Below are 15,758 nucleotides of genomic sequence, written 5' to 3' on the forward strand. Positions count from 1 at the left end.
ATAAATAAATAAATACATGCATGAATAAATAAATAAAGCAAAATGCCTCCTCTGTGCTACTGGAGTCATTTTCTAATATCAAAGACATACACTTCAGCCAGAAAAAAACATCGAATTAAATTTTCTTATTTTGCTGTTACTTGTTAGTTCTTCTATTCTTATGGTGTTGATCCATATCCCTATTTTCTTATCCTAAGTGTTGAGAAGGTTGGATAAAATGTATTTGCTTGTGAAGAGATTCAGCCTCAGTTAATAACTGAGCCAACTTAACTTCTGAGCTTGGTTTTAATATTATTAATTTATATATTAATTTGTAAATTAACATTATTAATTTATAATAACATAGCAATCATTTATTGAATGCTTTATTATGTGCCAAGCACTAAATAAGCATTTGCATGCATTATTTCATGGAAAGTTTGTAATAAATTTAGATAAAATTATTATCTTAATTTATAGCTAAAGAAACTGAGATTTAGTAAGATTTTTAGTTTAATTAAGATCAGCCTACCAAAAAATTAACAGAAATAAGATGTACCTCCAAATTTACCCTAATTTTAGCTCTCATCTTCTCAAACACAATGCTATATGTTTGGGTTTCCCCAAATAATATCGCGGAATGAGTACTGAGGTAGGGTGTCTTTTCCACATTACCGATATGGCTTATGGATTCCTCAAGCCATTAAAAGTGCTATTGTGGCTCCCATTACCACTACTAATCTACTAATACAGTGCCAATAATCACATCTCTTGCATATTTATTGTACCCACCCTTCTTCTGGAATATTTACATATTTAACCCACTTGGCTACTTTATAAAGTTAAGTGAAAAAAATCCAGTTCTTAATACAAGACTACAAAAATCTCAGAGAGTTTAAGGAATTATGTACAAGTCCCACAGCTATTACCCCAAAGTTGCTAACAGATCTGACTCCAAAAAACACACTGTCATACCCCTAAACGTAAACTGACCATGATGCTTCTCACCCCCAAAAAGACCTTCCTAATCCAGTTGGCATCCTAGTTGCCTCTTGCCTTTCTCCAAGGCTGTCCCTCTCTTTTTTTCAAATGGTTGTGTTGGGGAAGCAGAGGAAGAGCCCCTAAGTTTGTATGGACAGTCCATTTCATCTGATGGAAACGAGAATGGTGTCTCCCATAAACTTCCAGCAATGTAATCACTGGTAATCATTGTTATTTTAATTTTTACTGAATGTATTCTCTTGTTAAAATTTACTCTCATGAAATAATGTCCAGAAATTACTACATTATTTTTAACAGTGTATTATTATTAACAAGTCATTATGAAGACCTCTAAGTTCTATTTCTAGTGAAAATGACATCAAAGATGGCAAGAAGAGGAGACTTTGGCCTTCAAACATTTCCCTAAGTGGTGACTCATTTGATTTGGTTTTATTAACTCTAACTTAGGTAAAATATTTTTAATAAAGATTTATATATAAAGAGGTGCTCCCACTCTGAGTAAATGTCAACTGACCCCTGAGATACCTGAGAATTGTTGATTATTTTTGCTATTATATTGAAATGATCAAAAGATAAAGAACAAAATGAGACCAAAAATAAACTTCAAGATGCACCAATTTTTTAAGTTATACAGATGTGGGTGGGTTGCTTATTCAATTTAGTGGTAACAATAGAATTTGAGTTTTGGAGATGCCAAGATTTTATTTCTTTGAGCAAAATGTACTGTGGTATTCTAATTGGTCTGGCCAGCCCTGTGGAAACAGAGCAGCCAGTTGAAGAGAAACCAGGTGGAATACTGGTAAATAAAATATCAGATACACCAAATAGATTTTGCCTGCTAGCAACAAGGGAAGAAAGAATCAAAACAGGACACAGAAGTTTTTCTCTTTCTTAAAAACAATATATGCTCCACTCTGAAACTGCTTGCCTTTTGCAGAAAGAAGCTGGAGCAAATTTTAAAATTAAGCAGAGAAAGACAATAAGTAAAATGGTTTCAGGGCTGACGAAAGAGCCTGCTGCCCTTCTTTCCTGTCCTGTGGTTTACAAATTCTCCCGATGGGTTGTTTCTCAGTAATTAGGAAGCAAGAGTACCTTTTACTTTTCTGCTTCTCAGTAAACCTGCTCCCTGATTACCTTAGAAAAGCAGGAGAGGAAGTGTGAAAGGAAAACAACAAAGAAACAAAAAAAACTTAAAAAAAAAAGAAACAAGAAAACAAAAAGCTAAAAGACACATATACAGAGTAGCCCAAATTATGATTAAACTCTGTTTCGGGAAAACCCACAGGCTGGGGCAGGAAATGGAAGTAGGGCCTTCCTGTGCAGCATTTGCTGTGAGATAGTCCATATTCTCTCCATGGCAGAAGTGGTTCTGCATCTATGAAGGAAGGGTCTGCATGGTGGCAGCAGTGTGCACCCACCCAGAATGCATGGGGCTTTCGAGTTTTTGCCGAGAAACTCATGGGCCAAGCCTAATTAATCAGTGCTGCTGGAAAAGCTGCCTCTGGGCTGCTGCAGGAGATCGCTTCTGGCTGTTGGAAACGTTCAGGCGCTGTCATATGGTCCAAGCCTTTCCCTCATGGGGCCTGAGAGCAGCCCTCAAAGATAAATTTGAAGCTTCAGAAACTAACCACAATAGTAATTCTTTGTTCAGGAATTACATGATAACTAAAATCCGACATGAAATCAGGTGTGAACCCCCAGCTTCAGTTCTCACTCGGCCAAGTGACTCACCCTGCCTGAGCCTGTCTTTTTCCCTCCAAGTGGTGATCGCAGCCACACCTACCTTGTGGCATCGGCATGAGAATTTGATAACATTTGTAAAGTATCAGCACTCATGAAATGATACCTGCCCCTATGGTTATTGTCACTGTTGTCGTTTGTGTACATATTTATTTAAGACCACTCTCTTTCCCTTTTAAAGAGTTTGGTTACTTATTGTTTCCTATTAAAAAAAACATTAAAAGCAGGTGTGGTCAAAATAAGTGAATGATTCAAGAAATAATTCAAGACATGGGATCTAGAAACAGTATCTAATGAAAGAGAAGTCAAAGGAAGAGCGACAGAGACGAGGAAGATGTTGGATTTTAAAGGTGGTACAAATTATTAGACAGGTTTTTGGCACTTGGAGAACTGTCTAGATTTAGCCACTGACACAAAGAAAGCAAAAACAAATTTCATGTCTTAACTCCAGAAAAAAAGAAAATATGTCCAAGAGACAAACATAATCACAGCACTACTGAGTCAGCACTGTCAGAAAAATGCAAACACAGAATACTGATCTAATAAAAATTGTGTTACGGCTATAATGGGTGAGGAGAGAGTTAAACCACAAAACAGAACATCAGCATATAGTAATGTTTAAAGGTGATGAAGCAAGAGACCGCAACATAAGTATGTTATTTAGAAATGTGATGGTATTTCATAATTTCTAGAAAAAATATTGAAAAAAAGCTGAAAGTTTGGCATCTGTAGAGCAGAGTGGTGAGTATAGAGTTAGAATGAAGAGTGTGGATTTCCTAATAAGCCTTTAGCACTATTTGACTTTTTAAAGGTATGTACATAACAATGTGATTAAAAATTAAGCTTATTTAAGAAATAAACATTTAAGATATAACAGGCATTACATATATGCACACATTGATACTCTCAAGTGTATGAAAACCTATACATCTAATCTACTTTATGTCATTTCCTGAGCCAAAAAGAAAGAAGTAAATAAGGCCCATCATTAACAACATAAGTGATATGGCTTGGTAGTTTGGATGAGAAGCAAATAAAAAGGATTCAGGAAAACTAAAATGGGAGGCATGGCCTTTGGATGCAAGGATCTTGAAGTCTGGTTGAGAAAAGAGAAAACTCTCATAACAGAGGAAGAATGGGAACCTAGAAACTGTCCTTAAGGGAAGAAGAACAGAAACTTCTTTGTGCCTTGCTATCTGTCTCCTAGAGGTTTCCTATGAGCACTTTTTCAGGATTCTGGGGGAAAAAAGTTGTGTTTAGTTGACAAGATAAGCTGTGTGATACTCCAGAGAGAAAGGAGAATCGTGTTTTTACAGTTAGAAGCTACCATACAGATAGACCAACCCATAATCGTACAGAAGAGGCAACTAACCTTCAGACAAGCTGTGTATCTGTTCCTGCGTGGAACCAGAACCGGTCTTTCAATGTCACTTGCATGTTCTGGTGGGCGCCCAGCACTAAGTTAGCAAGACTGTCTGATAGTTGTTTGAGATGAGAAAATCATAATTACTTTTTAGTTTGTTCTATTAATGAAATGAGGACAATAAAATATTGTTATCCATTAACTATATAGTGCTTTCAAAAGTGTCCTTATTTTCATTGTCTTAACCCTAATAATCCTGTGCTAATAAGAAGATTCAAATTCAATGAGGTTTACTGAATTGTCAAGGGCAAGTAGCCAGTGGATAGCAAATCAGATGACTGGATATGTGTTCTGACTCCTTGTTCAATGTTGGAAGTTATTCTTTTCTATTATGACCCACAAAACTTTAGCATTTTAGTGGAATGACTTTGCTTTAAAAATACTTTAAAGTATTTTAAATTGAATATATAATCTCTTCATAGTGTAGAAATATTAATGAAGTTAAGTCATTCAGCTGTCAGTGACAATTCTGGAGAAGGGATAGCTGCAGGAATTTTCAAAAGGACTGTGGTGGGAGCAATTCTGGGGTAAGGAGAGGAGCCATGCATTGTAATGAAGGCTGCATCCCTTCAGAGTGGCAATAAAATTTCTCCAAAATTTTTAAGGAAAGATTAATTTTGTCACTGCAATTTTTAAAAGAAAGTTCTAAGCAAAACTAACTAACTAAATAAATAAAATCTTAATGGCCAAGGAACTGTGAAGATAAAGTACAATTGTTTTTCCTCCAAAGATAGCTTTTCATGGATCTCCTCAGAAGAAAGACTCCAAACCACTGCTTCATGACAATCAACTTACAACTTCATTCATACTAGTACAGCTGTCCGATGTATCTACATGCATTCAGAATGTAGGGTGCTTTGGTGTCGGAGTTGTTTCCAACAAATACTTCAGTGCTCTAAGATCTCACTTCCATCTTTCTCAGTACAGCAAGAAAAATGCAAAGACATATGACATTAATTGCTCCAGACATTTCCCTCTAGAAAAATAAAAACTGTAAACATCAATAGAGTATTCTACTAATAGCTGTAAGTGTTGGCTTAAAGCATCATTAATTTTACATTTGTAAGGTCTGTAAGTGTATGCCTTGTAGTCTCACTGAAAGGATCAATCGGTAAGGTCATCCTTGCTGCTTCTGGTCTAAATAGCAATGCAAAAATGTAGTGTATGCAGGACTGTAAATATACATGTGCCCATGTATACATGTAACAACATAAAATTACATAACAAAAGGCAAGAGAAAATAACAGGTTACATTCTAACATTTTTGCCTGTTTGTGTATAGTAGATTGCATTTTTCAGGTGGGTGATTGTTTTTACTGACTTTGAATAGCTTGATTGTAAATCTTTTTTGCTGTGTCAGCACAAAGCAAAACTGAAACAAGCTCTTTGTTTTATGGCAAATGCATCACTGGATAGCATGTAAGTTTTTTTTTTAATGGTTCTTTCATTTTGGACCTATTTTTGGTGAGTAACCTATATTGCTCCTCCTCTAGTTGGGATTATGTTGTTTCATGTCCCCAAATAATGGGGATTTAAAAAAGTGACGAGTGGTCTTTTTAATAATGATACCCCTGATTATGTTGATTTATTACTATGGCCATATAGTGAGATGTGAAGGAATTTTGGCATTCGCAGGGAAGCAATTATGTTGACTTCGCACCAGTTTTAAATTTTAGCTTTCTAACCAAACATGGAAACTTGCGAGGTTCCTTGAACCATAATGACTCTCACAGTGAGAATTCTTAACCTGTGTCTATCAACTTCAAAGGCTTGCACAGACAAACTTCAGGAGGGCAGCCATAGTCTATGCACCATAAAGGTTCTCACAGGGATCTCTGATTCCAAAGTGATTAAGAACCAGTGTTCTACTGGGTATAAAATACCTCAGTTGGTGGTAACGGCTTCAGATTGTTTTCTTCTGATGTTCTTTTCAAAATGAGATTCAAACAACTTTGTGTATTATATTCAAAGCCTTCTTTGAAAACAATTGTATAAGAAGACACAGACCTTTCTTACTTGGGCTCAGAAATAGACCAATGGATACTATTGTTCTAATTTTATTGTTTGGTCAGATTTGGGGTTTAAGTTTTTCAACTTTCCATTTCATACAGTTACAGAGATCATGGCTTGAATTCTGTCATCAAAATGTATGATCGTAGCACTATGCTTGCGGTACCGCAGACCGCCATAGGCTGAGAAAGACCCAGGCTAAGAGAGACATTTGACTAAAAGTTGACTGCTCTTTGAGAAAAATCCTTCAGATTAAATAAAGCTGCTACAGGTCTGTTATATAGACCAAATATGCAAAAATAGCATTGAAGACAGGATTTGGCAAATTATGTCTCTCCTACTAAGGCACCGGTCTGGAAACATGAACTTAAAAGGAATTATAGCAGATTTTTAAAAGTCCTGGGAGAAATGGACTCACTCTCCTTAGATATCCCTTTGAGAGACATATAACCCTAGGGCTTCTTATCAAGAACAAAATAGGGATTGGAAGCATCAATAGAAATGTGATACTTTCTAAGAAATTGTACCTCTTCATTTGTGAATAGGTTTATGCGATTACAGAAAGGGATCAGGGGTGAGGCGATCCGGGCATTGTCGTAGTAGTAGTGCCACATTTTTGTGCAGTCAGACACAAACTGGTATCCTAGTGCCTGCTGCCTCTGGAAACACCAGAGCGGTGCCTGTGAAGGTCCAGATCTCACAGATGGCCTGTCCTGACACATGACCCCTTCTTGGTGGCCACAGACACCAAGTTCTCCACTGGGGGCAATCAAGGCCCCCATGGTACATTTGGCAATGCCTGGCAACATTTTTGATTATCAACTAAGGAAGTGTTACTGGCATCTAGTGGGGAGAAGCCAGAGATACTTACTGCTCAACAGCCTACAATGCAAAAGACTGCTGCCACAACAAAGAATTATCTGGCCCAGTGTGTCGATAACGCTGAGGTTGAGAGACCCTGCTCTCAGGCCTTGCCGGCCTTGCCCATCCCCTGGAGTTTCCACAGATATACTCCATTCAGACCCACATTTCCCACAAGAGTCACTAGGAGTCAGTCAGCATCAATGTCTTAGAAACTGTAATGCTTTGGGCAGAGTAAAATGGAAAAGTATCATAAAATGTGTTCCCTTTCCTGGTTAACACGTATGCTTTTCTCCAAAATGCAGATTAAATCTCACTTCCAACAAGAAACCATTTCCTATTTTAGCATCGCCTCCTCCATAGGCTCACATACTATCATATGCTTACTTTAATCACAGCTCTGATCAAATTATTTCTTATTCCCCTACATCTGTTGAGAGCTTTTTAAAAAAAAAATTCTTGTCTTAGCACCAACCAGAATGCTTGGCACATACAGGTGCACAACAAATATACAGTGAAGGAAAGAACAAGTGTGGGCTGGGGGACTGGCTTGGGTTCTGAGGACGCACCCTCCATACTGGATTTATTTCAGACTGTTTTAGGTGAGCACGATGGCCCCTGGGGATAACTAAGGACATCTGATCCCATATCCTTGGAGGACATGGGACTGGATAATATCTCATTTCACAGCACATAGGTGCACAAGCATTGTGCTGGACATTTCTGGCCTACTGAAAGGTATCCATAATGATGTTTACCTAAAATTCTACAGAACATAGACTATAGACACTACAATAGTTTTTTGGGGGCAAACTAGGACAAAGTCCTCCCAAAATGCCTTTTCTTGGGGGCAAGGAGAGCAAGATCAATGAGCTACTTTAAAAAAGCTTGGCTTTGTATTAACATTCTACAGAACTCCCTTCGTTGAAGAAGGAAGAGGAGGGTGACTGAATGAGTACATGAAACTGGGTAGTGCAGCAGCCCAACCTTCATCTCCATTAGTAATTAGCTCGTGCCAATGCCAGTTATAAGGCTGCTAAAGGGTCTGACTACACCCAAGGATGATTCTTATGTTGACTGCTGGCAGATTACTCTAGAATCCATGAGAAAGCGAATGAACTAAGTTTAGGATAAATGTGCTTTTGTATGAACAACTACAATCCTGTTATTATAACACGAATAAATATCATGTTGAAAATGGGGAAAAAGCACCTCTCAGATTTAGAGCACATAAATGATAATTTGTACTGTTGATGATTACAGAATATGAAACAAAATGATTTCATTGTTCTGGAGAAGATGATACTATTGTATTACCTTGTGCTGTTATTTTGACAAAGCACGTCAAATAGGATTTCAAGATAATATTTAACACAATTATAAAATTCCTGACATAATTTGACATCAGGAAAAAAAGACAGGAACATTTCAGAACATTCAATTTTATTTTCCATTGACAAACACCACATAAATAACATACATTTATTAAATATACAGACTAGCTGTGACTTGAATTGTCATCAAAATTCTGATGTACTTTTCATAGTCTCTTTTATTCTTTGCCTTCACAATATTGAAGACCAGCCTTCAAAACATATTGCAAGATATATTTAAATATATTTAAGATAATTCCCCCCAAAATTTTACATACAGGTGACAAAAGTGTACTTTTTCACTTAACCAAGGGCACAGAGACAGGCTGCTGAGTGGGGCTGGTAGGGAGACGTCTCTCTATTGAGTTGACATTATCTATTAAAGAGCCAATGATTGCAGTCCTTACTTAGACACACTTCATTTGTTGTAACCAGATTAAGATAATCAGTGCCTAGTTTTAGTTTGTTTGCTTAAAGAAACGTTCAACTTTCTACTATTTGTATGAACACATTTGGTCAACAAAGGGGGAGAAGGTAAAGTATTTAATACACATATATTATATAGATGGTTGGGAAATATTACATATATAATGTATATAATATACAGGGGTTGGGAAAAAGAGCAGTTAGCTGCCAGTGATGACTTGAGTGAACGGAAAACCTGCTCTTACAAAAAAGAACCCTGGCCTGTCCTTGCTTTGTCCGACTGACACTCCATTGTAAAGATAAATGCAGTCCCTTCCTCTCTTTGCTTCTGTGGAATGGCCTAGAAGGATGAAGATGGTTAACAGGGTTGGAAATGTACAGGTTTTCCTCCTTTGCTTTCTCTGTGTTCTCTAACCCACTCCATGCCTGCTCCACATAAGTATCCTTTCAAAAGTTGAAAGAACATGGAAGTGTATCAGTAAATCACATGCATTTTCCCTGCTTATCATTACAGCTTTGATTTCTATAGAAACTAAAACTATATAAAGGAATTCTTCAAATAATGATTAGAGTTTAGTGATTGGCTAGCTTTTGGCTAGATAGCTGATTCACTTTAAGTAAAGGCCAAAATATTCTAATTCTAAATATTCTAATTCTAAATCAAGTGACAAAAGAATTTATGGGCTGCACATTTCAAAATAATTTCAGATGTGGAATTATCTCCAAAATGCTCAAAAAGCCTGAAGAAGTTGATTTGTTCCTGATGGTAATTTCTTTCTTTCCCATCTTTACTCCAATAATAAAATTGTTTCATCAAAGCAGGCTTGTTAGAAAAAAAAAAACAAAACAGACTCATCCCTGCCTGGTGTGGCTCACTGGACTGAGAACCAGCCTGCGAACCAAAGGGTTGCAGGTTCAATTCCCAGTCAGGGCACATGCCTGGGTTGCAGGCCAGGTCCCCAGTAGGGGGTGCATAAGAGAGGCAACCACACATTGATGTTTCTCTCCTCTTTATCCCTCCCTTGACCTCTCCAAAAATAAATAAAGTCTTAAATTAAAAAAGACTCAAGCCTATTTCATATATTAGGACATTAGCATATTAGAAATATGAAGCCATTCTCTCTCCTCTTGAAATCAGTCCCTGCTTCACTAATAGTAAATATTTGTTACTTTCTGTAAAAAAAAAAATGAATAAACAGGTTGGAGGCAAGGAGTTTGGGAGGAACAGTCTTGTTTCTAGAGAAGAAATATGTAACCCAGGAGACATTTGGGTTGTTTATGCTATGAAGCTGAAGTAAAACTGAAAAAAAATAATTTTAATTCTCAATAAAGAAAATGTGATATATAAATGAATATGGTATATATCTGATTAAATTATACTTCAATCAGATGTCAAGAAAATAGTACTCAGCTGATGGTATGGTAATGTAATGGTTTGCAGCTCTACTTGTATAAATTATAAGCCTTTAAATACATACAATCATCCTTTTAGGAATTATAAAATAGAGAATATATAAAATAAAAATTTTCTTTTCTTTCATCCCTTAAAAGAGTAGAGAACAGGAGAGAGTGATATGAAATTGTTAAGTAGCGTGTTTTGAAGATATTTCACATCTGACTTAAAAATGAATTGTTCATTGTTTTTTGAAAAAAATGACTTTACTGTATATGATGCATTCAGGGAAGACATAAACAAGATTTTACTTGATAACCATAAATACAAATTCATAATAAAATTAAAATCTTTTTGGTTGGAGTAATCCAGGTGAATATGGACATTAGTATGAGGTAGCATCTATATACATGATACCAAGATAATGAAATTCTATGAAAAAAAGTTATTTCATAGAATTTTCTGTTCTCCTAATTTTCTGTTTCATGCTTCCTATGTAATCACCACCTACTAGTTGTCATAACATACTGAGCTTCAGTTTCTTAACAAGTATGTACGTGAGTCTTAGATTGCTTTTCAAATTTGTACATTGGTTCTATCACAACCTGGGTGGTGAAACATCAGGGGTATGCCACCTCTTATATCATTTTATTGCAACTCGGAAAACTGTCCCATGGACTTAGCCACATTTTGAAAATGATGTAATTCATTCATTGAACAATTCTGTACATTTATTTAGACATCAGTTTTGGAGATTTTTTTTTAGACACATATGAGCACAAAACCAGCAATAAACCAGCAGCTGTGAAGATTTGGCATGGAATATGGCCTAAACTTTTCATGGAGATAAATCATATAAATTTTAATTATTCCACATGGTCTCAGTAGTAAATGCTCTGCAGTCTCTTTGTGCCACTCATCTTCCAGTATCCTGTAGATTTCAAGAGTAGCTTTTGGGATTAAATTATGAAAAGAAGTAGGCAATAAATATATGTGTCTAAAATTACAAAGAACAGAATTTTACTATTTTCTGTCTCCAACTTGATCCCAATACAAAAGAACTATTAAATAATTGTTGTTGTGGAAACAACAGCAGATTAGAAGCCAATTACTAATTTGGAGTCAAAACCAACAAAAACATAAAAAGCATTAAATAAATAAAAAGTGTAATTTACTTGAAAGTTTAATATTAGAATACTGGCACAGGATGACCACGTTTTAAAATACTCTTGGAAAAGTCTCAGTATGCCAGCGTGCTCACAGGGTCTCTACAGTTACCTTTGACATGAGCTTCTATGGTTTCTTTTCTGTGACATGGTCCTGAGATCTTTCATATACTAAGAAAGTGTTAAGTAGAAATATATATTCACTTTTTTAAACTCATTGTCATTTAAATTTGGCATGATTAAACACTTAGGTTTCCTTGAAATTTCTTGGATACAGCAATAGGTAAATTTTGTAAATTTTGAGATAACGCATTACCTTTTTCAACTTAAAATATGTTTAGGACATCTACCACACCTATTTTATTTGAAAAGCAAACTGTTCTTATTGGGTAGTATGTCATGATTTTCTTCTATGACTGAGCACAGCTGTACAATTTTACCATTAGAAAATCAGGTTTCCTTTGTAAAATTTATGATGGCTGATTTTACTTATATTTCCACATTCTACTCACTCATTTCTTTACACGTGGTCCCCTAGACCTCTATTTATTTTACCAATAATATGAAGTTTAGGAATTGTCATAACTTATGCATGCATTTTTTTTCCTGCTCAGATAAACTAAGTATATGAGAATGAATTTTAAGGCCAATGAACTTAAATTTGGAAATAGGCCTACTCTCCTATGATGACTATAGATGTCCATTTCCAAACCACATCTAGAGCCTCTGCACAATGTCTATGAAATGTAACCTTAACTATCATCCCAAGATTAAAATGATTTGACTTCTATTTCTTGTCAGATTTTCCCTGGACTAACAAGTGGCTGCCTAGATAACAAAACTCACATGCTACTTCCTAATTTCTTCCTTTTCCACCTCAAAAACCTGCCATTTTTCTACTCCTACCAGGTCCTTGGGATATGAATTTATTTTGTGGTTAAGAATAAGTCTCAGGCTCTTTTGTCTTTATGCATTTCTGTGGTTGAATAAAAAGGGATTTTTCTTTGACAGTAATCTCCATTATCTCTTGGATTTATCAGTATCTTAAATTATTAATACAAATAAAGCACTTTGTTGTGCAGCAATATGACACTACACATTTGAAGATAAATTTGTATTTCTGTAATTAAATAAGCAGGGACCATTCACTTCATCAGCCTGACAAACTGTAATGGCATAAAGCACTTCAGCCGTGTGGTGGTGCCTTGTCGATGGCATTCGGGTTTGGCAGACATTTATTCGTTCATTCACTGAACAAAGTTTGAACACTTTCTGTATCCCAAGTGTGGTACTAAGTGTTGGAAGAAATAACCCCGTTGCGTTCACACCGTTCAAGTCCACATTGTACTGTATCTATCTGATTATAACCTAGAGTCAGAGGACCACTCAAGAAATAAAGCCTTTTAATTACAAGGTAATCTAAGTGAACTTTTTTTCTGAAGTAGATGGTTTTGTCTCATACCTCAAGGAAGTGACCTGTGGGATAATCCAACTAAGGCATAGAGAGATTTTAAAATGGGGTGTTCACATAGGTCATTTATCACCATTTTTTCCAAAACCTACATTCGCAGAACTATCATGAGTACTCCCAGCAGATCTTATCTTCTTATTCAGTTTGACATGGTCATTTAAAATGACCATTCCTGACTGACCTAGGCTGGTGTACACAGTAATCTAATAGATACATGGTAACTGTTAAAGCTAATTCTTTTCCAAACGCCTACAAAACTCAAAGACAAATGGAGTTGCTATAAAAAAAATCTCAAGTTTTTTTTTTTTAACTAGGAGAGCAATAGAGTAACCTGGAGATTAGAATCATGAGAAAATGTTAATTAGTTTACAAAATGAATGCTTCCAAGAATACAAAGAACATTTTGTGTAGGGTTAACTTAAAAGATTGTTGTGTTTGTTGGGAAAATGTTTTTTAAAAGTACAATTATCAAAATTTAAAGTAGTGATCTACTTGTGCCTAAAAGATATAAAGCTTAGCTATTAAGGTTGTATACATGTAGACTATAACAAAAATATTTAATGATAAGTATTTAGATAGAGCTACTCTGAGGAGAAGGCAGAGAAAGTAGTGCAAGGAAGGTCAATATTATTATTTCCTTATTCAATAAATAGGCCAAACTATGGAAAGTCTTTATAGAACTCTCAAAATGTTATTGGTCTTAGAATCAGAGTTAGTATTTAAATATCCCAAAGACTAGAGAATACTTTTGGTAGAAAAATCAGAGATAATTAACTAGAATACTTATATTTAATGTTCAAATTAGTCCTTAAATGCATTCTGAAAAGTCACTGCACTGACCCTCACGGTCAGGTTCATGAATCTTCTCCAGGCTTGTAGGAATTAAAGGTGTGTTCAAAAGGAAGAACATTCAGCAGTTTGAACAGTAACAAGTCCACACATACTTAAAATAAACGAAATTGGCTCTTATTCAGATAGTAAGTAAACATAATTACCAACACAACCAAAACTTAAACTTTGTAACCTTCACAGCTAATTTACATACTGAAAAATACTTAAATAACATTAATACCAACGAATATTGTAGATACATTTTTTAATCTTAGTTCAACTTTTTAGAAAAGTGTAAGGGGGCAAAAGAGTGACACAGAGAGAAAGAGAAGTAGAGAGTGAAAGAGAACACAAAAGACTGAGGACTCTGAACAGAACCAAACAGTTGCCTTGTCTTCAATGATATACACATTAAACCCACTGTGTGCTCAGTATACTGGAATAAGAACTTTCCCCACCCACCCAGCACAGATCAAGATCATTTATAAATAGTCACATATTCAGCTACAAATGGCAGAGAAGCCAAAACACTAGACTGTTATTTCATATATTTTCCTTTGTTTTTCAGTACTTTTGGCACAGGTAATTTTATCTATGCTGGGACCATTCAGTCCTACATCAAAAACTCTACTTTGATGCATAAACAATGGCAAGCCAGAGATGCCTAAATTCACAGTAAGGTTTAAGGCTATTTGTTGCAGAAAGCGGTGAACATGCAAATTGATTAAGTGTTTTCTTTCATGCTCCTGTCTGTATTATTTCATTGGATAATGAAATAGGCTGGCCTTTCTGTTCATCATTAGAGCAGCAGGAGACAGCATTTGCTACCTGGCAAAACTTCCGAAGAAGAATCTTTCTTAGCAGCAGATAGACCCAGGGATCCAAGATCTGGTTCAGTGAAGCCAGGCGGACAGCTATTAAGAAGAAGTTGCACTCTTTCTGCTTTTCTGGTTGTGTCTTGCAGTGCTCAACTGATGCTTGATTGAAGATCATTTTCAACATCATTATCTAAGAAAGAAGGACAATAATTGTCCCAAAGGTTAATAAGGTCATATTCATTTCCTCTGCACAGTACTTTGCACATAATCAGTTTACAATAAATTGGTGGTTGCAATGAAATGATCAAGCAAAATTTATATTCACAGAACATAGCTCTGAATTACACAAGACATTCCTATGGATGTTCCCACATTTTTGGCTATTTGACATGACACAGCTTTTTTAAGAAGAGTATGTTCTCAGGCTCTTGATCCTTGGGATTTAAGAAGTTTCAAAATAACACATCTCAAAATTAGCCAAAATCATCTGTCTTGTTGCAGAAAACACCAGTAGGCTGATACCCAAATGAGAGCCAACACTTCAACAAAACCAAAATGCATTCAACCTTAAACTTCAGTAGTTTAACTGAAAAAAAAATCACTGAAGAAAAAGTAGAAGCAAGAAAGGGGAAAATAATAATAATAATAACATTTTCGGAGTCCTAACAATTTGCCAGGTACTGTGTCAAGTTCTTCATGTGCATTTAATAAACAATATACGATAGATATGATTGCCTCCTCCTTTTCACAACTGCAGAAACCAAGGTTTAATGATGTGAAACGGCCAAGCCAGACTCTGACCATGGTTCACTAGCATCACACGGAACACAGTATTTCACTCTCCTTTTGTCTCTCCCTCTTTACCACCTGTTCACATAGAACGTAGGCTCCATGAGGGCAGGAGTTGGGACTATTTTTCCCCACACAAGTATATCTACATTACCTAGATCAATGTGTAGCAGATAGTGTCCAATAAATATTTGCGAATGAATATATAATACATGTGAATATATTGATATATGATATATAGTGTGTAATATACATATTTACATTTGAGTGAATCAATATTTGTGATTTGCACAGAAGAGAAATATTGAAGGTTCATATGGATCTGAAAAAAGTGTTTGAGCTCATTAATTATTAGATAATTGCGAACTGTGACAAAAATAACAAACCATTTTATATCCAGCAATTTGGCAAAAACGAAGAAATGTGACCTCTCCAAATGTCAGCGAGAATGAGGAACAGCAAGGACTCACACACTG

The 15,758-nt window shown here is 35.8% G+C and overlaps 1 protein-coding gene across 2 annotated transcripts in view; it reads right to left on the bottom strand.

Annotated features, from left to right (window-relative positions):
* Nucleotides 1-15,758, bottom strand: part of PTGER3 (prostaglandin E receptor 3) — an 80,931-nt gene that overhangs the window by 32,157 nt on the left and 33,016 nt on the right. The window contains exon 2 of one of the 2 annotated variants that reach the window (XM_028512920.2): nucleotides 14,504-14,683. The exons of the other annotated variant lie outside the window; for it this stretch is intronic. Coding sequence (XP_028368721.1) covers nucleotides 14,504-14,683 — 180 coding nt within the window. The remainder of the gene's footprint in view (nucleotides 1-14,503; nucleotides 14,684-15,758) is intronic. 2 annotated transcript variants of the gene reach the window in all.

This window comes from Phyllostomus discolor, chromosome 5, assembly GCF_004126475.2.
Source record: "Phyllostomus discolor isolate MPI-MPIP mPhyDis1 chromosome 5, mPhyDis1.pri.v3, whole genome shotgun sequence".
Classification (NCBI taxonomy): domain Eukaryota; kingdom Metazoa; phylum Chordata; class Mammalia; order Chiroptera; family Phyllostomidae; genus Phyllostomus; species Phyllostomus discolor.